The 25359-nt window shown below is 53.1% G+C and overlaps 1 protein-coding gene across 7 annotated transcripts in view; it reads left to right on the top strand.

The window, feature by feature from the left end:
- The first annotated feature begins 6535 nt into the window (after positions 1 to 6535).
- Positions 6536 to 25359, top strand: part of KCNT1 (potassium sodium-activated channel subfamily T member 1) — a 68023-nt gene continuing 49199 nt past the window's right edge. For 2 of the 7 annotated variants that reach the window (XM_068656580.1, XM_068656591.1), the window contains exons 1-2: positions 6537 to 6845; positions 19832 to 19993. In XM_068656580.1, the coding sequence (XP_068512681.1) occupies positions 6709 to 6845; positions 19832 to 19993 (299 nt within the window). In that variant the 5' untranslated portion in view covers positions 6537 to 6708. Of the gene's footprint in view, positions 6846 to 9479; positions 9648 to 12567; positions 12753 to 19544; positions 19681 to 19831; positions 19994 to 25359 lie in introns of those variants that run through there. The other 5 variants (XM_068656581.1, XM_068656589.1, XM_068656583.1 and 2 more) reach the window with 5 other exon arrangements.

Below are 25359 nucleotides of genomic sequence, written 5' to 3'. Positions count from 1 at the left end.
GGTGACCAAAGGTTTCCCCCTCCACCCCTCCAACTACTCCTGGCAGCAAAATTTTCTCTTTGTGGGCAAGGAAAATCTCGTCTTCTTGGGCAGCTGATGCAGCCATAGCAGGGAGGTTCACCGTGCCCCTCTGAAGAATAGCCCAAACACAGCACATGTGCCCCAACCAGAGCTTTAGGATCTCCAAAAACTGGGAAACCTCCTTTCATGTAGGCTGTGTGTCAGCTGGGCTACAGCTTTGTCTGGACGAGCCTCGAAATCACTGCAGTCCTCTGAGAAGTTGTGCTTTGAAGCTTGGCAAGCTGTCAGCAGGGGAAGTGTCAGTTAAATGTGTTCTCTGAAATAAAAAGCTAATAGGGAAATATTTTTCATGTATAATAATATAGCACTGTAGCCCCAGATACACATTCTGAGAAAAAAAAAAAAATCCTCCTTTGAAGATGCTCTGTCTCCAGCTAAACTGTTTAATAAGTAAATAATACTAGTATTTGAAACCACTTCCATGAAAAATATTGGCCTTCCCAATTGTGCGTTTCTAAAATAACAATGAGACCCACATGTGTATCAGCCCTGTTGCAATTTCACGCAGCGTGATGCTTGCAGTACATCTGAAGTCATTGCTTTTGCATGGCTTTGTGGTGGCAGCAGTAATTTCACATAGTCACGTACTCATGTGCATACAAAATATATGCATACAAAATAGACATGTACTTACATTATCCAACCAAAGCTGTTCCATGAGGTTCAGCTGATAAATTTTATCCACAGAGCCTGGTGGGGTCACATTGGGAGAGGTCTGAGGACCAGCGTTGAGCTCTGGGGGTCCCATAACTGGTCTGGGTGCCACAAGGGCTGTCAGCTTTGTAGGGTTTGATGGGGAAAAATCAATATGCCTTTAGAAACCCAGGGTTTGGGCAAGTGTAACATATGGTGTTTTAAAACGCAGTGGTTTCTTTATCAGCCTATCTTGCTTTCCAAGTTGCTGAAGTCAAACATGTTCAGGGAAAACCTTGCTCCCTGAGAGATTCATGAGCTTGCAGGAGAAGTGGGAATTCAGGATCCCTGCAGGGGCTGAGCTTGGGTTGGTCTGGGTAAAATATTTTGTTCATGCATCTTCACTTAAACCCTAGGAAATCTTGTGGGTGTAAATAAGGGAAATGACCAGAAAAATGGTTTTTCTTGAGGCACAGGGTTGTAGCTTGTTTCTTGTAAGAGATTTTCACGTTTTCCTTATTTTATATCCAAGGGAACCTCATAACAGGAGCAGGGATGCACTGACAGCACTGTAGACAACTTGACCTATCTGAATGGCAAGCATTTAGAGCAAAGGGTGGCTGGGATTTGGGTTTGATGTTTGAGAGGACAGGACCACGGGCTCCCGAAATACGGGAGGTCAGAGCCCAGCGCGTGCCCGTTCCTTGTCCCACTGCAGGGCGCCCGGTGTGACGTGCTGCAGGGAGCAGCCGTGCCCACAGATTCCTGAAACGCCTTTCTGAGTCTCCTGGCTTCCCTCCTGGTGCTCGAACATTTGGGAAGGGGGAGCAAAGCCCATTCTGCTGCTTCTCTGCCTGAGTCTGCTTCTTGAGCATGCGAAGGCTTTGGATGACGCACAGTTCTTGAGTGATAGTGCAGGCGAGGGAGGGCAGACAGAGATTTTTTGGGGGAAAATCAATGAAAACTGGATTTCAAACACACATTTGTTCAAATATGAGAACCCAGGCTCTATCTGTCACATGTCCTCACGTAGTCACTCTGTGCCATGTGCTGCCCTTCCCTGCAGAGCCATCAACCCACCTGCCATCCACCCAAAACCTTCCCCAAAACCAATTTGATTCATACAGGCAGGCTTTAAGCCCTCCGCTTGGCTGATCTGGCTCCAGAGACATGCCAGATCCTGTGTGTGTGAGCCATGTGTAGGCAGGCTGCTCTTCTCAGCCTCCTTCCACAATTTTCACAGGGAACCAGAAGTTTCTGCCCTGTCTTCCCCCTGCTCTGGTGCAGGGTGCTGGGGAGAGGGGACAAGGATGTCTGTGCCTGGAGGGGCTGCCAGGAGCCGCCTGAGCCTGAGCCTGTCCTCTGCTTGCTGCTGAGCCAGGGTTTCCCTCTGCTTTCTGGCACCCAGGTTAACATCCCATGTGCTGCAGGTGGCACTGGTTCCTCCTGGACTAAAATTAATAGAATAAAGGGGGAAAAATACAAAGCTTCCATGTGTAATGCAAAAAGGAGCTGAGAGCAAGGTCCCATGTGTGTGTTTGTGGCAAGGAGAGAGAAGGATGCAGCCTTGGGTGGTGCTGAGCCCCCAAAGACAGCAGTTTGGGACACCCGTGGCAGGACATGTTCCCCTTGCTGGGACCATTCCCCTGAGCTGGTGCCCAGCCAGATTTTTGTGTCTTTTGCTGTGTTTCACCAGTGCACGCAGAGCAGATAGCGCAAGGGGCTGGAAAGGGACATGTCTGGTTTCTAATAACAGCATCAGTTGCAATAAATAACAGAAGACAATTGTTTTGGTCTTAGTCACCTAATAGCAATGTTTTTGCTTAAAGATATGATTCAGATCCTGCAAGCAATGCTTTACCCTAAATTCTCCATGAAGCTTGGGAGGTGATGGAAGAGAAGGTTTACAGAAATACTCTTAGCGTGCATTTCATTTGTTTTTTGATATTTAATGTTCCTTAGGGTGTTAAATGGAGGCAGAAAACTTAAAACAACAAACCAGAGTGCTGACATATTAGACAAATAGATCGGCCACTCCTGGCGTACAAATGAGGGTGTCTTTTTTCCTATGCAATGGCTCAGTTGTCTGCATTAAAAACATGTTTTATAGCCAAGTTCCTAGCATTCATTCTTTCTTTGCATACATCAGTCTTGGAATTACAGAGCTCCATCTTTTTGTATGTGTATGTTTGATTATTACTTTTCGAGTTTAATGACAGCTTTGACAGCCAGCTACCACTATATTCTTTGATAAAGACAGCTCAAAACCCTCTGTGCATTCTCTAAGTGCTACAGTCGGCATCAGCAATACGGGGCTAAATGTAAGCTGGATCGAGAGAGCATTAGCTTGTGAAAAATGTCGAGCTGGGGGCTGCAGGGCTCCCAGCCCCTTGGCTGCGCTGGTTGTCTTTCTGCCAAGATGTCAACTTGTCAGAAAAGTCACCTATTTTGCTGTAGAGCAGAAGTTTTCCACTTGTTGCCGATTTTCACAGCACGCCACGCCAGTTCCACCTTCCCCTTCCATTCCCTGAAGTTAGAGACGCACTGAATTCATCCCTGGCGAATCCAGGTTTCATGTGAAATTTGCATGAGATGTGAAACATCTGAAACATTTGGAGCCTTGAATGAAGCTTGGCTTTGGCTGGGTTCGGCCCACGCTCTGACAGTGTTTGCAGTGAGGAACAAGCTGGGCTGCGTGGTCCGTGTCTGCGCGGGTGCTCTGCAGCTGCAGCGGTGCTGGCAGCGTCGGGGTCTTCATTCCACGTGTGCCGTACCCAAAAATGCAAAGTGAGGGGGCTGAATGCAGGCTCCTGGGGCTCAGGCCATGCCCCAGTGCTTCCTCTTTGTATCCTGCAGTGCCTGCGTGGTGCTGGATGGTGCCTGCTGTGTGGAAACGGGGGTGCCCCGGGGATGGGGATGGAGCTGCAGCCCCCCAGCCGTGGCCAAGTGCCCTCCGGGTGGGGGTTATCAGGAAATTTGGGCACATCAGGGCACCCTCTGACAAGATATTTATTTGGCTCCGGAGCACCGAGGCATGCCGGACTTCGTTAATTCATTCTTCAGAAAATGACTTTCTCTCCTTCGTGCCTCTGACTCATCCCCGCCGCCGCCTCCCACAGATTTATTTATTGCTCCTCCAGACACAAAGCGCCAGAGCCGGGCCCCTCCCTGGGCAGCCAGACCGGGGGGCTGTGCCCCCCTGTGCCCCCCTGTGCTTTGGGGAGGGGATGCCGTGGAGGGGCCTTTAATGAGCAGTGGTGGCGTTACCCACGGCTGCTGGGAAGGTGCAAGCTTGATCCCAGGGCACTGCGAGCTGGGAGCTGAACGCGTTTCCAAAGAGAAGGGAATCTTACTGCCATTAACCTCAGGGAAGTGCTGGTGGAGGGGAAGGGCAGCGTCTGAGTGGCACTGCTGAGAGCTGGGGAGCGGAGAGCCAAAACCAAACGCTGCCCAGCGGCGGGGGAAAGGCTGCAGGGAGGAGCAGGAGCGCTCAGTGAGCCTTTCCACAACGCAAAGGAAGAGGTGCTCTGTGGCAGCGTGGCTTCAGGGGAGAAAATATGGGGAAAGCAGGCTCCCGAGGCTGTGGGATGCCCTCGGGGTTCAGCTCAGTGAGCTCCAGCCCACATGGAGAGCGAAGGGGTCCCTGTGCGCACCGGGCTGGGGTTTCCACGCAGTGGCCACAGCATCCCCAAGCCCAGGAGCATGGGTTGGGGGCAGCTGGTGCCCGTTTGTTGGGATGGCTGCCGTTCGTTGTGCCAACTGTAATTAAAACGTCCAGGCAAAGTGGGGAAACCTTCGAGCTGAAAGCAATCCGTGCCTGAGCAAGGAGAGCTTCCTGCTAGCTGTTTGCTTCCTCTGTGTGCCCAGACACCGCCGAGATGTGACTCCTGGAGCTCACAGACGGCTTCAGGCCAGGGCAGGACGTCCTCTTCCACTCCCACCACCAGCCTGGCTGTCCCCGCTGCCCACATCTCGTCCGGACATCCTGTGCTCAGCACCCAGGCTGCTGCCTCTGCCTTGGCTCAGGCTGGGAGCACGAAGTCCTTCTCTCCCCCTCTCCCTTCAGCCTGTGCAGGTGGGTGCTTGGTGCTGACCGTACACACCCCCAGGAGGGTTTTCTTCCTTTAAACTCCCAATTTGGAAGCAATGGGGACAGTATTTTGGTTTTATTCCTTTAACTCCAGGCTGAGAAATGATTTGTTCCGGAGGCTCCCCTTGCACCCCCTCAGCATGAGGAGCCCGGAGTGGGGGTGCTGGGAGCAGTGCTGGGGCTGGGGGCACCCCAAGCAGCCAGGTGCCCCCCAGGGACAGGCGGTGGTGGCAGTGGTGTCCCAGCAGCACGTGGCCTCCACTCATGGACACAGCTCCTTGCAGACGTGGCTCTGGACCTGCCTTGCTGCTTGGGCTGCAGCACTCAGGTGGGGATGGGTTTCCTCTTCTGGCTCTTTCTCGTTCATTTTTTTTTCACTTCTTTTCCCTTACAATCCCCACCCCCACCGTAACGTTTTAAATAATTCCTCCTCCACGCCTGTGTTATCACCTCGCATGTCAATACGCCGCTGTGCCACCCGCCCCCTCTCCTCGCAGAGCTGCACATTAACATTTTGCACCCGATAATGCGAGGCAATTAGTGAATGAAGAATAACTTTCCTTCTTAAAAGCATGATGGGCCGGGAAGCATCACATGGAAGGATCGCACAGGCAGCATTAATTGCTTTTCTCTCAAATGCCTCCTAGTGTAGGAGAGCCCATATGGAGCGAGAGGAGGAGGAAGGCACGCTGCAAGAGAAACAAAGTCTCCGGGCCTGGCGAGATGCGTAAACCCCGAAGCATCTGAGCGGGCTCACCTGGAGCTGGGGGCTGCAGCGAGGGGGCTCCGTGTGCTGCCACATCCCCAGCTGGTGGCTGCCACCCCTCGGGGCACGGCGTGTTCCTGGCTGGTGTCACCCTCCCCTGGGTCTGATCTATCTGGCTGTTGGCATTTGGGGTGAGTGCGGGAAGAGGAGCATGGAGAGAGAAGGAGGAGTTTTTCTTTGCGAGGGTTTATTTTGGAATAAACAATGCTTGGTTTTGGGCACCTGGTCACCTCCGCAGGTTGGTCCCACAGCAAGCACCCCAACTGCATTACATCACGGGCCCTGGGAGAGGAATAAAGCAAGAAACCAACACAGCTGAGTGTGCCTGGGCTGGGGCAGAGCTGCTCCCCTGCCCACGGGGGCTGGCTGGGCCATGGCACGGTGCGTGGCACCGCACCACGCATGGCACAGAATCACACAGGACCGAGCACCCAAGGGACAGAAGGCTCTCCGGGCTCCCTTTAACCCTTTCCCTGTGGCTCCCGGCTCGTTTCCAAGCCCTTCTCGACCCGGGGGCGGCTCCGTGTTATTGCAGCGGGGCCCCCCCGGGGAGATCAGTGCCCGGCCGCCCAGCACGGCTCAGCACGGCCGGGGCCGGCCGCGTGCTTCCAGCGCGCAGCACAAATATTGACGCGGCTCTCGGGGCCAAAAAAATAAAAAAGACAACGAACCATAAAAAAAAAAAACAAAAAACACCACGCAGCCCCCAAACACCCCCCGGGCGCGGCCGGCAGGTGGCGGCGCGGTGCAGCCGTGCCAAGCAGAACCGAGCTGATCCGTGCCGAGCAGAGCAGAGCAGAGCAGTGCCAAACCGAGCCGTGCCGAGCCGAGCCCCCACGCTTCAAACAAGCCCCCTCCGAGCCGCTCCCACCCCCCGGCCGCCTCCTCCTTTTTATTTTTTTATTTTTTTTTTTTTCTCCCTCCCTTCCTCCATCCATCCCTCCCGGGCCCCGAGATGCGGAGCTCCCGCGGGCTGCGGCGGCGCCGGGGCTCGCCGTGATGGGCGGCGGGCACCGGGAGCGGCACCGGGAGCGGCACCGGGAGCGGCACCGGGAGCGGCACCGGGAGCGCGCCGGTGCCTGCGGCCGTGCCGTGGGCAGCGCGGGGCGCCCATGCCCTGCTCCGAGCCGCTGCGCCCATGCCGCTCGCGGGCGAGGAGCGGAGCCTGCCCGGCAGCTACCGGCCGGCCGAGGGGAGGGCGGCCGGAGGGGCTGCGGGGTGCTCCGAGTGCTACACCAACAGCACCTTCCTCTACGACGATGGCAGCGCCCACAGGTGGGGCCGGGGGCGGCGGGGTCGGGAGGGGATGGGGAAGGGGATGGGGAAGGGATGGGACAGGGGAAGGGGAAGGAAAAGGGAAAGAGAAAGGGAAGGGAAATGGGAAGAGAAAGGGAAAATGAAGGGGAAGAGGAAGGAAAAAGGAAGGGGAAGAGAAAGAGAATGGAGAGTGGAAGGAATAAGGGGAAGGGGAAAGGAAGGGGTAGAAAAAGGGAAGGGAGAGGGGAAGGAAAAAGGGAAGGGAAAGAGAAGGGGGCACCGCCGGGACCCCTCAGGGCTCCGGCAGGCCCTCTCCCCACTGTGATCCCATGAAAGTTTGTGCGGGACACCTTCAGCCCCTACCCTCCCACCCCACATCCCCCCTCTGGGTGCCATCACACCAGGAAGGGGGCAGTGGGAGGCCCGGAGCCCCCCGTCACTGCTGCCCCGTATGGAGGGGCCCCAAGGTGCTGCAGGCTGGGCACAGATTTGGGGGAGCTGCCTCGGCTAAGCCCTGAACTGAGCCCGGGTCGATGCCTGCAGAAGGGTCACATCTTGGCCATGCTCTGGCCCCGTGTGGTCCTTGGCCAAGTTATGGGGTGCAGGGCCCCCCAGTGTGCCCAGGAGGAGCCTGTCTTGTTCCTGGGCAGGGGCAGACACTCGTCTTACAAGGGGACGTGTGTTTGTTGCTGGAGTCTCCCAGCTTTTCCCGATAACTCCGTTATATTCTCATCAGTCTGATTGCATTTACTGGTGCAGCTCTTCTGACTGCCACACTCAGCCAATGTCAGCTTCCCCGAGCAAATCAAGTGTGTGCATCGGTTCGCTCTTGGCAGACAAGGACCTTGGCTGGGTTTGTGCCCAGGGCTGGACGACTCTGGTGTTGGTTTTTTTGTTTGTTTGTTTTGTTTTTATGTTGACATCTCCCTCTGATTGGGGCAGACCATCTTTTATTCCTGAAGGACTAGACAGAAACAGACGGAGCAGGGTAGTCAGTGAACTCTCTAACTTCAGAACATTGCTGCTGGCTGGGTAATCAGTAAAGTCCTTGAGTTGCTGGGGGTGAGCCCCCCAACACTTCTCCCCCTGCTGTCCTCTCCGCAGAGGTGTCCGATGCAGCCCAGGCACTGCAGAGCCTCAGGACCGGGACCACCCAACTCCCCAAAGCACCACTTGGATGTCCGTCTGTCTGTCTGCTGGGGGCCTTGGGTGTGCCGGGACAGCCACGGGGCCGTGGTACCTTCAGCTAAACCTGTTTCTTCATTTTGCACCTGTACTCGGTGTGTTTGCAGACATGATGTGCTCGATGAGGTTCCCGAAGGTGTCCGTGGGTGCGCAGAGAGCAGTCAGGGGAGGCGGCTGCTGGGGGCCAATGACCCGGGACAGCCACGAGCTCAGCCAGCAGAGCTGTTGCTCCTTTCTACTTGTTCTGCAATACTGCTCGGTGGAATTTATCCTCATCTAACACAACAAAATCCTCGTCCAAAGGTCCTCCCCTCTGCCTTTTTCAAGCTGAAGAGAAGAGCTCGGGTTTTTAATTATGATTACGCAGCTCCATGTGTTTCTAACCCCCCTCTGGCTCTGAAGAGGTTGAAATGCCATTGCTTTCCGCGGCTCCTCTCGCCTGCTTGCTGGGCACAGCCCTTTGCTGCCCTTCCAGAGGTACCAAACGAGCTGCCTCGAGCCCGCAGGACTCGGCAGTTTCCTGCGGCTGCCCGTTTCCCAGGCTCGGTGCAGTCCGGATCTCTAACGTAGGCTTTCAGTGCTGAAGGAGAAGGAAACATTCCCTGTAAACAGTGCAAAGAGAAATGTGCTGGAGCAACAAGCACCATCCCGCCCGCTGGGTGGTCCGGGGGCCCTCTATCTGCTCTGCTGCTTGGCTTCCCCCTGGGGCTGGGGGCGCGCATCACTGTGCTGGGTGCTCGCCTGTGCCGGAGCGAGACCTTCCTCCTCGCCTCCTGGGGCTTCTCCTCTGTCCAGCTGAGGTTACACTCTAGGACCCCTTTATGGGTTCCTGGCCCCGCTCTGTGTGGCTTTGGGGTGGGGGCAGATGAGCGGACCCAGCACCAGAGGTGTGTGCAAGGGATGTGATGTGAGAGCCGGGTAGAGCTGAGAGGCAAAGATGTGTAGCACGTTAAATGTGCCTTCTGCCTAACGTTCGTGTTCAAGGGGATGTCAGCTGGGCTGGCCCCATTAAAATGGGTTGATGCCTCTGTTGTCCCCTTGCTCTGCAAATCTAGGGGTGACTTGGGAGCTGGTGGAGAGAAACTCCATCTCCTCGGTCACCGGAGTGTGCAGGTGTGGGTGTAAGTGTCCGTGTGCTCTCTGCTGGTCCTTGTTGGAAGGGGACAATCGTCCTGGAAGCTGTCGGAAAGCAAGGGGTTAACCATAAAAGCACTTAAAGGACTGTTTGGAGAACAAATACACATTTCTGGCACTTAGGGTACACATAGCCTAAATTTTACTTTCCTACCTCATGGGAAACATGGGTAAATGTTTGTACAAGGAGCTAGGCTGTCACTTAGGGGAATACAGGATTTCCCCCTGGCCAGAAGCTCTGCTTCCTCCGCCTTGCCCATGTAAGGGCACTCTGGCAAGGAGCAGTGATGGATGAGAGGCCATATGGAAGGGCTCACGCGAAAATACCCTGCACAAGCGAGGGGGCCTGCGAGCGAAGCAGACGTGCAAGAGCAGACGCGGCTTTTCCACCCGCTGCCTCCCGTCACCATGGCTTGTTTCAGAAGAAAAAGGCGAACCGAGAAGACACGTGTGGCGGTACCTGGAGAAGCTGTTTAGGAGCATCGCGGCCGTGCCTCAGACGTACGTGGCTTTTCTTGTGTCTGGTTTTGCAGCCTCCTCCAGGAGCGCTGTCTGTGCGCCGCCCGTCCCGTGCCGGCTGGGCACCTCGCCACGGCCTTGGGATCCGATCCCAACGGGATCCGCAGGGCACGGCGGCACCGGTGCGAGCCCTGGAGAGGCTGAAGCTGGGGGCTGGAGAGCTGCAGATGGGGAGGGGCATTTGTGTCACTGGTGTGGCACCATGGGACCAGTCCCTGCACCATGGGGTGCGCTTCACCGCTGGGTTTGTTCGCTCCAAAGGCTTCTCAGGGGCTGTGGTGGCTGCCCCCGTTATGGGGCAACGTGTCGGTCCTTTACGCATCCACTGTGCCTCTCTGCTTGCTGCTGCCCTGGCTCCCGGGTGTCCTGGGTGGAAAGAGGCAGCCGCTTTCTGCTCCGTGCTCATGGAGGGGGCTTGGTCTCAACGGGGGCTGTGCTGCAGCGGGGTCTGCCCCCAGTCCCACCGGGCTGGCAGCCAGGATCGTGCTCGCTGTCCTGGCAGTCGCGGCCAGGCTGAAAGCAAAAACAAAGCGGCAGCAAACACCGCCTGGAGGCATCGCCTGCCTCTCTGGCAAGAGCCTCTGCTGGGGCCAGGCCAGCCGGGTGCCCGCTGTCCTTGGCTCTCCAGGGCTTCGTCTCGATGCGAGGGCTGGTCCGAGTCCATGAGGGATGTGAATGCAACAGAAAGACATCGACTAAAACTGGGTTCGGGCTCAATGTGCACACTCCTCTGGGCACAGGATGGCTCTCCCATGGCTTTTTCTGCTCCACGCTGGGTCTGTCGAGTGACCTGGCTCGGTTCAGCGGAGGAGTGGTGCCCGTAGCAGGCAGCCTGCAGCTCTCTTTCCACTTCCTGGAAATGAGTGGCAAGATGCTTCCTTGGCAGGGCTCGCGCTGAACCAGACTCTGTAGCTAATCAATGACCAGCTCTGCCAGGCTAGATTACCAGCTTAGACATTTATCAGCTTCCAAAAAGCCAACCTCGTGGATTGCAACAACCGTTGTGGCTGTGGGGATCTTGGCCTCCCTGTTCCAGGAGAAATTGCAATAGGGAGCCATAAAACTCCAGGGCCAAACACCACGTATTTTCAGTGTTTATCTAGCAGAGATAAGAAGGAATTCTGCTCTTGTTTTCCTCAGCTGCCTAGGACGGGGCAGCACGCAGGAGCCTGAAGTCCAGGGCTGGGCACGTCTGTCAGCAGGTGGTGCTGCTAAAACCATCCTGCAGCACCCGACCATCATTGGAGAAGGGTTTCTGAAATGTCCTTGCTGTTGCATTTAATTAGAAAATGCCATTGGGGTCTAGCATGGCTGTGTCACCCTTCGCTGGAGGGCAGCAAAGTAGGTCATCGCCTGTGCTCAAGGCTTTTTCTGCTCTGCAGAAATATGTGCAGCATCTATTTGGATCCTCCCAGCTCTCCAACAGAGACCTCTTCCTGACCTCCACGCATGGTTCCCAAGTGCCGCACTCAATTTGTTTTGGAGCCTTGTTAATATTTCTCTTGCGGCCGTGCCAAACTGTGCCGGACTGTGGAACAGCTCATTCATTCTTCTTGTGAATAAAAACAGACAAGTGGCCGTGCTAGGGTGAACCCAGGTGCCTCTGGCCCTGTGGCTGGTGGCAGGCACTCGGGGCAAGCACAGCACAGCCCCCAGTTGTGCTGCTGGGGCTGGGACCGTGTCCCATAGCTGTGCTGAGCCACAGGGATGGATAACTCCCTGGGGACCTGCCTGGTCCCTCTTAAACCTATTACTTTCTGCCTTCACCAGAGGATGTGGCTTCTCTGAAGAGGTTGATCTGTGAAAGCTCGCTGCTTGAGCTGCTTTCTGCTTGAGCCCTGCTGCCCTGTAATTGCCCAGGGCTCCTGCAGCTCCAGTGATGTGCTCCTTGGTCGCTCTGTCTGATCTCACCTCCCTTTCATCGCGTCTCTTTCCAGGCTTAAGGCTCCTCCTGATCTATTTAGTCTCTCCTTGTACCAAGTGCTTTACATCCCCGTAGTCAGCTCTGTTGCCCTTCTCTGTGCCACATCATCTCTGAGGAGGGGAACCAGAACCGTGCGTGGCTCAGTGCGGGTTTGCCTGCAGCCCAACAGCCTCTGCTCGGGTTCTGCTCCTCTCCTCCGACCACCACTGCCAGGCAGCTGCTGACTCTGTGACATTCTCTGCAGTGACTTTGGTCTTTTCTGGCTGCTAATTTGCAGACCTTTTAGTGCCTGTGCAGGAATATGTTACCCCCCTTCCTCCCCATTTGGGATCAGTTGGCATTTACTGATGCTAATTTTCGTTGTTATTTTATCGTCAGGTCACACAGTACTGTAAGATCCTCCTGCAGCTCTTCACAGTCAGGTCCAGGCTTGGCCATTCTGGGTAATTTGGATTCCTCGCCATCACTTCTGAATTCGCGGAATAGCAGCGAGCCTTGTGGGACCCCACAAACAACGTTTGCTTCATGTTGCCCTCCTGTTTGTTTCCCGTCTCCTAATCCAGGAGATATCCCCCCCTTCGCCCCATCACAGCCCTGGTCTGGCAGGCAGGTTGACAAGCCTGCCTCTTGGGGTTTATTCCTGTAAGCCTTTGTATCCCCGAGCAATGTGCAGAGACTCTTCCTCCTCCCACGCCTCTCTATTATTTTCTGCTCTCAGTAAAAGGGAGCGTTCTGCAGGGGTCTGGAGTGCCGAGAAGTTTCTTCTCTGTGCTTTGTTCCTGGCTGCTTAGAGCGGAGGGGAGGATTTTCCCAGCAGATCATTAGCAAGAATTAGCAGTGTCCTGATTTTGCAGCCTTTTTTTTTTTTTTTTTTTTTTGAATATGAGCCTGAAAAGTGTTGGGCACTGGCAGATTTGGGAGGGCATGTAAGAGCTGGGAGCAGAAGGGCGAGCGAGAGGATCCTGTGCTGTGGGATACCAGGTGTGCCGTCAGTTCCTGGGAATAACGATGCTGGGGATTAACGAGCTCGGCCTGGAGGGGCTCTCCTTGCTCATCCTGATGGCAGCCGGGAGCAGGTAGCTTTCTCCTGCCTGCAGCCAGGCATCTACAGAGATGAGGCTTTTGGCTGGCTCCCAAGGTGGGGTGGATGAAATCGGTCCCAGGTAAGCTCCGCGTGGGGATGGGAAGCCCCAGGAAAAATTAATAAATAAATAAATAAATAAAAAATTGGGGCAACAGCACGAGGGCAAAGGACTATCAAGGCTCTGTCAAGGCTCAGTTTGGCTGGAGGAAAGCTTTTCTGCACCCCAGGCTGGAGGGAGGAGGTCTGCCTGTGTCGTGCAAAGGGGCGTGCTGGTGCCTGCGATGGAGCAGTAGGGTCTGTGGGGGATGAGAAGTGTTTGCATGGGAGAGCTGAGACCCACTCGGCCTTCTGGCCTTCCTCGCAGTGTCAGCAGCTGGAGCAGGGTCCCCAGGGGCAGCTGCTGGGTGATGTGGGAAGGGTGACACGGGAAGGGACACAGCACAGCGAGGCTGGGTGGCCGAGGAGCACTCAGGCTGCAGAGCCTGGGCCAGGAGCGTGCCTGCAGCCAGAAGGGTTTTCAGGGCATCCGAAAAGACCTGAAACCTTAGAAAAAGGGGGACAGAGACCTGTGGGCGAGGCTCCTTGTGGCATCTCCAGCTCGTGGACAGATGGGCTGCCCCGGGGCTGGGCACTGAGCGTGGCTGCATTGAGAAAAGCGACAGCTAAAGGAGGTGAGCAGAGGAGCCGCTGAGGTGTGGGGGCTTGTGGTGGTGTCGGTAGGAATTATATCCCCTCCTCACACAGGGAATAGTAGAGGGTCGGCTAAGTGGCTCCAGGAACAGAGCCGGGGGCTGTGACGAGTGCATTGCTGTCTTTTTAGTTTAATAATCTGTTTCGGTTTAATTTTTTGTGGTTTGGTGTGAATTGTGAGCCTGTTGTCCCTGCCCGTGGCAGCACCCTGTTGTCGAAGGCCTGGTGATTTCAGGGAGCCTGGGGTGCAGGCCTCAGAAATCCCCCCAGTGACACCGAGGGGCCTCGTGGCATGGGATCGTGAGGGAGGGATCGCTTCTTACTCCCAGCAGCATCTGTCCTTGTTGCTGGGCTTCTTGAACTCTGGGAGTGATTCTACTTTTGGATGAACTTGCACGTGCTGCCAGGCCACCTTGCAGGCCCAACATCATAAAGGACGAAGGCTCCGGTCCTTGCTGGGAAGGGCTGAACTCGGGGAATCCTGCTCTTCAGCAGCAGCGTGCGAGGGGAAAATCCACTCTAATGGCGAAATCCATAAATAGCCCCAGAGATCACCGGGTCAGCAGCTTCCCGGCAGGGTTAGCGACCTCAGCTCGCAGGCTGGGAGCATTTTGGGTCTGTCCTTCCTGCACAGGCTGTGGTGCCGGGAAGGGCTGGGCAGGACAGGCGGCCATGGGCTGGGACTGTCCTGGCCTAGGCCGTTTGTGTCTGGGGGGCTTCATCCCCCCAGATATTAGCTGTAACTAGATGCATGTCACAATTTGGAACCTGTTTCTGTGCCTCGGTCTTGCACCACTGGTGTGGCAGCCCCAGGCCAGGCTGGCAGAGGAGGGAGCTGGTCTGTGCCCAGGGCACGCGGCCTCTGCTCCCCTCCTCCTTCCCCCCAACATTATTTTGGCTCCTGGGGCATCAGCCCAACGTGTTTACCTCTACCAGTGGCAATCACTGCTGGTGAAAAGGCCTGGGCCAGGGGAGCTTGGTGCTGGGTTGTGCCACTGGTGTGCCCGATGGGACAAGGGGGTGACAAACCTCCTCGGCGGGGCTTCAGCTGCGGGGAGTTTCACCCTGTGGTACAAACTGTACGTGTGCATCAGGCCAGAAGGGAACGGGGATATGTGGCACTGAATTGCTAATACGGGGTTGTCTAATAAGAAAAACGACTCTGGACCTGGAAGGTACAATTTATACTTTTATCTTCTAGAAAATAGCATTGCCAGCGGGGAGAACGCTTGCGGAGTTGTGCACTGACTCACGCTTCCTGTTAGTTTTCAAAGTGAAATACACAAAATGCTAAATTTTCTGCAAGGCCTGTGGAGCTAAATTGCCTCCGCTTGTTGAAAGCGAAGCAATAGATGGATTCGTCAGAGGTCTGAGCGGTTTTATGTAGAAGTTTTGAGCAACTGCAGCCCCTGCCATGGGCAGTGTGGCTGTTCAGGGAGATGCAAATGTGGGTGCAGGAGTTAAATTTGGGGACCGAGCACTTCACATCTTGCATGTGTGTGTGGGGATGTTCTGCACCTGCTGTACCCACTGAGCATGGCCTGGGACAAGGCTGCCAAAAGCAGCTGGAACAGTGGCATGGGCATTATGAGGGGCCTATTTGTATCCTTTGGAGCGCTTAAAACTCTTTTTGAACCAAGAAGTGTGACCATCCTACAAGCAACAAGAAGCTGATAAAAATTGAATGACCTGGAAGCTGTTTGCTTGTAGACACAGAAATGTTTTATGAAGAAAATGGTCTTATTGAGGCAAACAGATCCCCTCTCACCTTTTCCTGATTCCCTATCTCTGTGTCAAGCTGAGGGCTGTAGTGCCTGGGTCCCCAGTGCCGGTCGTTTGAGCTCTTTTTCATGTGTGGTCGTGGAGTAGCACTGCAAGCTCACCAGTTCATCACTGCTGCCCCCACGCTTGGTCTGTGGGGTTGCCCTCAATGAATGCTCCTTTGGAGTGGTGTTTCACGAGGCTGTGCTGGGGCAGGCTCCATTTGTGCATCCTGCAGCACTTTCGTTCCTCGTGGATTATTTTTAAGGCTGGGAGGCATTCTGATTGCAGTCGCTTACCTCTTGGTTACGAGACTTGTGCTTAGAAGACAGAAGAGATATTTAAAATGTGTTTTTTTGGGAGAAAAAACATGTCGTGTGCGTGCTCTTCCCCAGCATGGCCCCTTGCAAAGGGCACTCAGCTCCTGGCCAAGAGAGCGGTGCCCACGCGTGCCCAGCTCCGGAGGCTGTGCCTGCTCCCCACGCACTCGGCCATTAGGAGACCCCACAGGGATGTCACTCAGAAGGAAAAAAAAAAATAGAAAAGAAAAGAAGGGGTAATGACAACTGTAACCCGGTAACCATAAGAGCTGTGGGAGGAGAAGCAAATAAATGATGATTATATATATTTTAATAAATATAGAAAACGAAAGGGCAGAATTTCCTGCAGGGCTCTGTTCGCAGGCAGCAGCTGATGGGATCAGGGCTGGGCGTGGGCCAGGAGCTTGGAGACCCACATGCTCTTGTGGGACCTCACTCTTCTTGCTGTGGGGGAAGAGAAGGGGATGGGACTCACCTTCTGGAGGGGGAGCTCAGGGCCCAGAGAGCTCCTGCTCCGAGGGTGAGAGATGGCACGGGCTGGCTGCCAAGCGTGTCCTGCGCAGCATGCAAGGAAGCATCAGAGGAACTTGGGTTGTGTCCATCCTCATCATTGACGTATACACTCAAAAATAGTGGTAAAATCCTAAAACGCACTGCAACAAGCTACCAGCCTGTGGGGTGTCCTCTGAGGCAAGGCTGTCTCTGGGTGATAAGGACCAGAACCGTGTCTGATGAGCTCTGCAGGGCAGGCACTGACGCTGGGTGCAGGTGGGTGCCTGGGCTCTTGCTGCTCTCCTGCGTGTGTCTTCAGTTTCTGGGGACCATGCTGCCAGCAGCAAAGCTTTCCTGTATGCCCTCTGGGGAAATAAAGCAAGGGAAGAAGGAAAGAGGTCGTTACAAGCCCATGCATGAGGACGCTTACCAAAGAAAACCAAGGCTGGTGCAGCTCTGCGACCTGGTGGAGCATCCTGCAAGGGGCAGTTGTGTTGCTGAAATGGCCCTGTGACTGCGTCAGGCTGCAGTTCAGTGGTAGAAGAGAGCGACGGCGAGGTTTCAGGTGGCTCACGCTCAGCTTGATCCCAGCTTCTGTGTTCCCAAGGCGCAGAGCAGGAGGGTGTCCCCCTCGCAGCGCGCTGCTTGCTGCGGGGAGCCGGCCAAGCTGGGGGAGAGACGGTGTGGTAGCGATGAAGTGGAATAGTGTTGAGGTTTCCATATGCTGATTACAGCGTGCATTTTTAGTTGTACGTGGCTCTGGAGGAAGGAAGGAAAGGCAAGATAAAAATAAAGCTGCAGTCCTGTATTTAGCTATAAACCACTTTGGGATTTTTTATTTTTTTTCCAGTAGTATTTGAAGACTATGCAATAAGCAAGCTTGTTCATGAATTTTTTATTTTATACCACTATTGCTTGGAAGAACTGTCTGTGTTGCTGTGGCATTTCTATAGCTCAGAATCCCAGTGTTTGGGCGGAGAGGAGGGTTGCAAATTCTCTGTACCGATGTAAGGAAATCTGGGTGCACTGCAGTAGCACTTTTTTTCATGAAACGTTGATTTGCAGCACATCTTAAAGTCAGTGTGTAGGAAAGATGTCTTTATCAAATAGGTGCATGTGATATTTGTCTTACCAAACCTCCATCTGAAGCCAGAATAAAGAAATGTGCCAAACTTTAAAAATTCTGAATGATTCTGTACGTGAGAATAAAAAAGGAATGTATGCAAAATGTAGGTGTTACTGTGGATGTGAGAACAAACTCCGATGCAAATACACAGCAGAAATTGTGTTTCCAAAGATACTGTATCGCTGGATTTTATTACAATTTCTTAGAAGCAATAAAGTACATTGGCAAATATTTGCTTTGCTTCATGAATTTGATGCATGGTCTGAGGCCAAAGGAGATGGATTAATTTGGTTTAAAAGGAGTGATGTTAGAGAAAAAAATCAAACAAAGGCTTGACATTTGAAGAGGATGGCCGTGCACAGGTAAGGGTGCCCTGAGCTTCCAGTGGGTGCGGGGTCACGGCAGCCCTGCCTACCCTCACCCTACCCACACCAGGAAGGACGCGATGGCAGCGCTGCGTAAAGGTGCCCTTTCCACATGGCAGTCAGTGCGTCCAGAGCTGAGCAGCCTTAGCTTTGTGCCTTTCCTCCGGGAAAGGAAGCAACATGCTCACTCCTTTAAGCAGGCACCTAATAATCAAAGGCGATTGCTGTGTGTAACAATCCACTTCAGATGCAAATACAATTGCCCACGGCTGGAGTCAGCACCTGGCTCTCCATTTTAAAGCATGCAGGATAATAAGTATATAAGTATGCAAGTATAATGATGATTTTTCTTATTTATTCTTATTTTTTCTCTCCTTGAAAGTGCAAGTTTAGGTTGCTGTCCTGGCCTCACAGCAACAAGTCTCAGCTGGACCTGCACTCTTCTAGGGGTGCCCTGGTGAAAGAAGGCTTTTGGCATAACTATGGTTGGGCTCTAAGAGGAAAGACTTAATTGTGGCTTTGTGATTAGATTAGCGTTAGATCCTCTTTTGCAGCGTGAGCTAGAGATGGACAGCTAACTTCTGTGCTTGTATCAATTGATCCAGAGGGAGTCCTTGAGTTGACAGGAATTTGGTCTGATTTCTCTTATAGACCAAGTTTCGGATCAATTTTTATCTTAGAATAACCTCCATGAAGCCCAAGGCCCTGCACGGATGCATTACTCAGCACCGAGCCTCGGCTGCAGTGTGCATATGGTAGCTAAAAGGAACTGAAAAGCTCTGGGGGTGTAGAATTAAGTAGCAAAAAACCTAGTGAAAATCATCTGAAGTGCTGGGAGCGAGCTGCACTGTCTTCTGGGGCTGTGTTCAGCAGAAATATTGCATGCTGGTTGCTCTTCCAGAAAGTTACAACCAGCAGCTGCTCAGCACTTCGGAGCCTCGTCAGCTGGGGAGTTACATACGGGGCTGAGTTGTCAGAGGTAGGAGAAGATCTGGGGAGCCTCAGATCTCTGCAGCCTGCAGCAAGAAGTTAGATGTCTGCTTGTTGATAATCTACTGTCAAGCTATTTGAAGCTTTTTTCTTTTTCTTTTTTTTTCTCCCCTGTATGAGCTTGTGCGCTATGTGCTGGAGGCCAAGGGAAGGTGGTAGGAGCGAGTCTTAGAGAGGCTTAGGGTGAGCCCCTTGGAAGTGCCCCTGGCAGGAGTTGGACCCTTTCAGCTGTTTGCATACCTCTCACTTCAAGCCTATGTGTGAGGGCAAAGAATTGTCTTGCTGCAGATGTGCCACATTCCCTCTTTGAGCTCTCCCCCTCCATCCTGCTTTCCACAAAGGGCTGTGAAACTGGAGTGACTCTCATGGTGCAGATTAATTTGAAATTGAAGTCAGGACCCAGAGGCTCGGGACCAGGGATCTTGCTTTGTGTGCCTGCACGTTGGCTCTCCAGGATTCAATGGCTTTGTTGCCTTGTGAAATGAGCTTAACTCCCATCAGCTCTAATTGGCAGCCCTAGATGGCATGGGGAGCGGTGCAGTACCCATGTTTGGTGAGTGTGGTTTGACAAAGGAGAACCAAGACGAGCCCTTAGCATCTCGAATGCCAGTCTGGGAGCTGGCTGAGCTTCGCCTCTCTGCCGTGTGGCAGGAACAGGCTGCGTGTAGGTGACCGTACAAAGCCCTCTTTGTCTGAACCACCGCTTTGGATCTCTCCCAGGCTCCGCGATCCCCCGCACCTCTGATCAGAGGCGTGAGCACGCCGAGGGACGGGTGATAGATCCTCTCGGCCATGACACTTGGCGGCTGGACAGATGACTGAGTCATCAGCCTTCGCGGTTTCTCATTTAATAGCGGGACTGTCCGGATGATTTAAGTGCCGGCAGGCTGGGGAGGAGGTTGTGCTTCTGCTCCCGGCACAGCCGGGGAGCCGTCTCCTTGTCTCTCCACCATCCTTACTTTTTTTTTTTTTCCTTGGGTGGTGGGGAGGGGGTTGAGCGGAGGGGGAGGATCCGGCTTTGGCTCTCAGCTGTAGAGCTCCCCTGCGAGCTCTTTTATTTCCCCTTGCCATTTCCAGGGGCTCCTCTCCTTGCGCTGCCCTGCGCAGCGAGCAGAGCCGAGCAGGGGGGGGGGGGGAGGCCCGAGCTTTGCCCCCTCCCCACTCCCGAAGCCGGCGGAGCCCCACGGGCGCCCCCATGCCCCCGGGGGGGGCGCTCTGCCGGGGGGGCGCCGCCGCCGGCCCCGCAATGTAAATGCACGGGCGGTGCGTGCGGGGCTGCGGGGGGGTGGGAGGAGGTACCGGGAGGGGGGGGGGGGGGGGGACGGGCAGGGCAGGGCCGGGCAGGGCAGGGCAGGGAGCCCCCCCCCCCACCCCAAACCCAATCTCACCGCCGCTGCCCCCTCGTCTCCCGCAGGCTTTCGTCGCCCGGCGGCTGCGGGGGCCGCAGGAGCGGGCTGATCCTGGACATCGCCGCCCTGAAGATGACGGAGCTGGAGTCCGAGGTGCTGCCCCTGCCGCCCCGCTACCGCTTCCGCGACCTGCTGCTGGGCGACCAGTCCTTCCAGAGCGACGACAGGTTCGGGGGGCTCGGCCACGGACCGGGGGGGGGGACACGGACCCGGAGGGGACGCCTGTACCGGGTGGAGGACGAGTACCCGGAGGGGGACGCACGTCCCCGGGGGGGACATGAGCACCCCGGAGGGGGGACACACATACCTGGGGGGGTCACATACCATTGGGGGGGACACGACCCAGGTACCCGGGTGGGGACACACGATCCTGGGGCCAGGGGTCGCCCCCCGGGCCCCGCAGAGCTCTCCGCGGTGCTGAGCGCGCCGGGTGCGGAGCTCTCCGCGGTGCTGGGCGCGGGGCTCTCCGCGGTGCTGGGGGTGGGCGCCGGGTGGCGTTGGGTACATCGGGGTGCTGGGGTGGGTTTGGGGGAGCCGGGGGGCAGGAGGAGGAGGAGGGTGGGCCTGTGGGCTCGTCCCGGGAAGCTGGCGCTGCGGTGTGCGTGGGCACGGCGCGGGTGGGGGGCACGGGGAGCGCGGGGGTATGTTGGGCACTGGGAGTTGTGGGGGTACTGGGGAAGTGGATGTGGAGACTTGAGGGTCTGTCGGGCAGTCTGCTGTCCCTGGGAGTCCTGATAAGGGATGGCGAGGATGAAAGGGGTTGCTTTCCGGGAGGTGGATAGCGTACAGATGGCGAGGTGAGGGGCTGGGGAAACTCCCCGTTAAGCCGTGTGCATGAGTGCGTACGTTTATTTCAGAAGTAAAGCTCAGCCAGCCTGTTCTCAGAGGCTGTCTTTGCGGCAGGGAATGCCGATAGGAGCAGATTGACTTGAAAGAGCTGCTGTGGATGTGGCACAACTCTCCCTTTCTTGGGCTGTCTAGGGAAATGGGCTTTGTGGCTTGAGCACCAAGCCTGCTGTTCCTTCCTGGCTGGCGGGGGCTTATTACTGGGTTGACTGAGCTAAAGCGAGGGGAAGAATGTCATGAGAGGCAAGTGAATTCCATAAGAGGAGCAATTACATGGAGAACAAGAAGAATAACTGTCCTTTCAAGTCTGTTCATATGATAAAATTCAAGGAGCTACACTGCCAGTGGGGAATCAAAAAGATTGTCATCATTTTCCATCAACTGATTGCACGATGTGACCAGGGAGAGCTGTTGAAAATCCCTCTTCCAGTGCTGCTGAGTTAGCTTTTGGGTAGCTGCTGTGTATTTGGTAGACCTGAAACAAAGCTTTTGTGCGTCTGTGTTAAAAGGTAGTCTGATTAGTTCATGCATAAATGTCAGACAAAATATATATATGAATTTGGGTTTGAGAATGTGGGATTTACAAATGTTCTAGATAAGCATTCCTAACTTTTATAGCTGCATAAAAATCGGTCTTTCTCAAAAATGAGTCTGTGATCCTTATGTTTTTAAAGCCCAAATTTCCCTACCAGGCATTTAAACATTAATATAGTCTTCTGGTATCAAGTGACAGGTTGTTTGGAAATTCTTGCTGTAGAAAATATCTGAATTTCAGAATGGTTACGATACGGATCATTAGAATAAGTTTGAAGTTCAGCATTTCAGTAGTTTTCATATGTAAGTATTTTAATGGAACAGAAGTGCAGAAAATAGCAATTATAGATTGTGTTTCTTCAGTGTTTCACTGTCATAACCCTTATTTTCCTTTTCATCTAGATTTCAATGTTTCTGATTCAGAATCTCTTTAATTTTGTTGTGGAGATACTCTGGGCTATTTTGGCAAATTCATTAGCCTTGTTTCTCAAGGTGTCTTTGTTTCACCGCCTTTGTGGGCTGTTATGTTTAGCTGTTTGGCTTTCCCTTCATTTAGAAAATAACAACTTCACAACGTGTTTGGGAGTGCAAATCTAGGAGCACACCTCTGCTGTTTGCATGTGGGCTTCTTGACCCCACTGGGAGTTTGGGGAGCCTCTGCTGAGGGTTTTTGGCAGTGTCACTGCTCGACCTCCGTTTCTGTCCAAGTCCATAGTGGTTCTGGGCCTTAGAGGTGAAGCAAAGTCTCCAGAGTAGCTGTCACTGTTAGGTTAATCTGTTCCAAACCAACTGGATCAGTAGCTGATTTAGGCCAGCAGAAGAAAAGCAGACAGCCTTTTAGGCTATGCTGTGCTTATAAATACCGAGCAGCTCGGAGATGTGCTTTGAAGTGCTTTGCTACAGCACTGAGATGACTGTGGTATATTTATTAATCCATCCTCATCAGAGAGGATGCTGAGGAGACACCAACCCTGATCCGAGGTAAAAAGAATGAGGTAATGCTGGAGCTTGAGGAGATTGCTGGAGCTTGATGAGAGCTTGCTGGAACAAGTGGGCAATTAGAGAGATGTGGTGTGGCAGGAGGAGAGATCGTGTCCAGACAACCCACAGAACTGAAAGAACTAATCAGTGAATAGGCAGGTGGAAAACACGGTGCCTATTTTACTTCTATTTTTGGACCGCGAAAGGTGAAGATAGTCAATCTAACCAAGTAAGGTTTATCCTTCGGCAGGTAGACCGATTGACGTGAAAATTAAAATAATACTTTAAGCGTTGTGTGGAGGATGTTAATAAATCAGCCGGGAAACAACTAGGAAAAGACCGTCTAGAGGAGCAGTGGGGGAGGTAAGTGGATTTGTGCAATGGGGAGTGAAAAGCCTAATGACAAGCAAATCTAGAATTACCAAATGGAAACGCTCCTTCCAACGTCGTCTTATTCGTGTTTGGAGCTCGCTGCCGCGAGGCATCTGGAAGAGTTGGGGCTTGGCTGTGTTTAAATGCAGTGCAGCTGTATTTAAATGCTGCGCTTGGCATTTTTGCAAGGCAGGTCATTTAGTTTATAGAAACAGGATTAACTGCCATTCAGCTCTACGTTTCCAGAGGATACAAACTGCTGTCTCGAGGCAGAAATCTGACTAATAGGGACTGGGAGGTATTTTCTCTGGGGAGACTTCTCTTTGGGAACACAGGAGCTGCCTCACTCGCCTTTTCCCAGCCCTGTCTAGTTCAGAAGTTTCTTCCTTTCATTTTGGAAGGTTCTGTCAATGTCAAAGATAAAGAGATTGGTTCTCCTCTGGGATGGCAGTGCTGCGTGTCTTATCTCACTCGTGTTTTGCTGTCGTGAAAGTCAATCAGAGCCACTGGAATAGAGCAGCGAAGGCAGAGCTTGCGGTGTCGGGCCTGTACCAAAACGAAGGTGAAGAACCAGGGGAACAAATCCTGCTTTCACCTGGCTACCCTTTCACCCACTTGGCACACAACTCTTCGGATTATGGGAATCCTCTGTGCTGTGGAAACCCTGTGTGTGTAGGGGCAAGGCCAAGGGCTGCTGGTGGAAGGGAGAAGGAGCTGAAGGTAGGATCCCACCAGGGCTGCAAGGAGGGCTTCTGTTCCGAGGTGATCCCGGTGTTTGCTGATTAAAGGCAGCTGAGAAAGCACATTTCTGCTGAATTGATAAATATTGTTTCATACTGCAAGCTGTGGCATCCCTTTGATCTTTGCTGCCCTGACTACAGCAGTTTTTGATCTCTTGTGTTCTCTTTTCTTGGGCAGTGTTGACAACTGGGTTGGGGCATGCTTAAAAAAAAAAAAAAGCCCATAAATAAAATTAAACTATCTCAGAGCAGCACCATTAGGAACTTATTGTTGCCTAATTTAAATAGTCTGAATACTTTCCAGAAAATCGTCATCATCACAAGCCACAGTCCTATTTACAGTAGCAAGAATTAATGGATATCACTTTGATTAAGTGCATTTTCTGAGACTAATTATCAGCAAAGAACCATTTTCATGGGTGAGAAAGCTTGGAAGAGCTGCTCGTGCAGAAGAATTCAGCAACATCTCTATAAAATTTTTAACGTCTCTTTTTCAAATCAAAGATTTTTCATATGTTGCATAACCAGGAAAAGAGAAGGTTTTAGCAACTAGGGCGAATTCTTTTAAATTTCTGCTTCCAAGTTAGATAGATTTTGAAAGCTTCTCCCTCTGTTAAGAGGTGGCAGGTTGGATTATACATGGCAAAAGCAAGCAGTAGTGCTGAAATACCAGACTTGTAGGATATTATACTTGTAGTTTCATGCTAACATGCCCAAAGTGACATCCTCATCGGATGCATCATTACATTAATGAAAATGAGCCCAGTTCGGTGTCTTTCTGTCAGGTTTCCTGAATATATCTGCAGCTGAATCCTCACTTCATTGCCATTTGATTTAATGGGTAATTTCTCTCATTTTATTTGGCAGATGTGGATCGTAATTGAAAAATCTCCATTTGCGTCCAAAAGCTAAAGACATTTATTTCTGTGATGGTGAGGTAATGGTCAATATTTTAGGTTTTGGCCTGCAGTGTCAGCTCAGGCTGTACTGGCTGTACTAAGAGGTAACACTTTTGGCTTGGATTTAGGAGATCCACCTCTGCTGCCCCTCTCCGACACAAAACTCCTCTGGCTGAGGCTCTCCATTTGCCAGAAATGTGGTCACTTGCTTGAGAAAGAAAGATTTATTGCCTAGTAGCCAGGTCCACCAATAAGTCACTGTTAAGACCCTATTTTCCACCAGCCCTGTGTGCAGAATCTCACCAGGGGTGACTCAGTCTCACTTGTGACGCCCGAGCCCTGCTCCAAATTGAGTAATAAATAACTGGGGAAGATGCTGGGATCCAAAACCGAGATGTGCAAGTGCCTGTGTGACCACTCGGATTGAATTGCATCTTCTCTGCTTTTGCCACCTGGCAAAGGAAAATCAAAGCCCGTATTAATGGGATTAAGCTGTTTTCCTGAGTCAATGCTTTGTCAGGAAGCCTTGGCCTGGTGGTGCTCGGGAAAGTACGGGCTCCTGGAAGCTCAGGCAGCCTGCGGCCCTAACACCCCTCCCCGAGCCAGCCCCTAGTGCCTTCCCAGAAAGGGCTGGGCGGGTGGTGAAGCTGTTTCCAGAGAAAATGCCAACGTGCCATCATGCCTGCACCCAAGTGCATTGCCATGGGGTCCTCAGCCCGGCTGCTGGTGGGCTGTGTGGGAGGGCAGAGTGTGTTGGGAGCCTGGGGCGGCTTTATAAAACAGATCTGGCTTTCCCTCTGTTTGTAGATTATTGTTTTTTTTTATGATATATGTCTTTCTTAATTGCGGTTTGCTTTTTCAGTTGTTCTGCAAGGCCGTAGTGATGGTTCCTAATGGGGTGTCTTAACTGATGTGGTGCTCAGGGTTTTTTTTGAACTGAGGTTTCCTTGTACCCATTGATGTGCCGCTGAGTATTCATCTTAAGGCGAGAACCCCTGGACATCAGCAGGAATATTAGTAAAGTTATGAAAGTAATAGAGGAAGGGAAGAAACGCACTTCTCTTACAATTATATCTATTATTTTATAAACAAAATGTCATTACTCTTTTCAGGGATATTGCTTTTCCTGTCAGCAGCGGGCCCTTGCTGGCAATAAAAGCG

Source organism: Anas acuta, chromosome 20 (genome assembly GCF_963932015.1).
Source record: "Anas acuta chromosome 20, bAnaAcu1.1, whole genome shotgun sequence".
NCBI classification, from domain to species: Eukaryota; Metazoa; Chordata; class Aves; order Anseriformes; family Anatidae; genus Anas; species Anas acuta.
The sequence above is the reverse complement of the archived record's forward strand: the minus strand, read 5'-3'. Positions and strand labels throughout refer to the sequence as shown.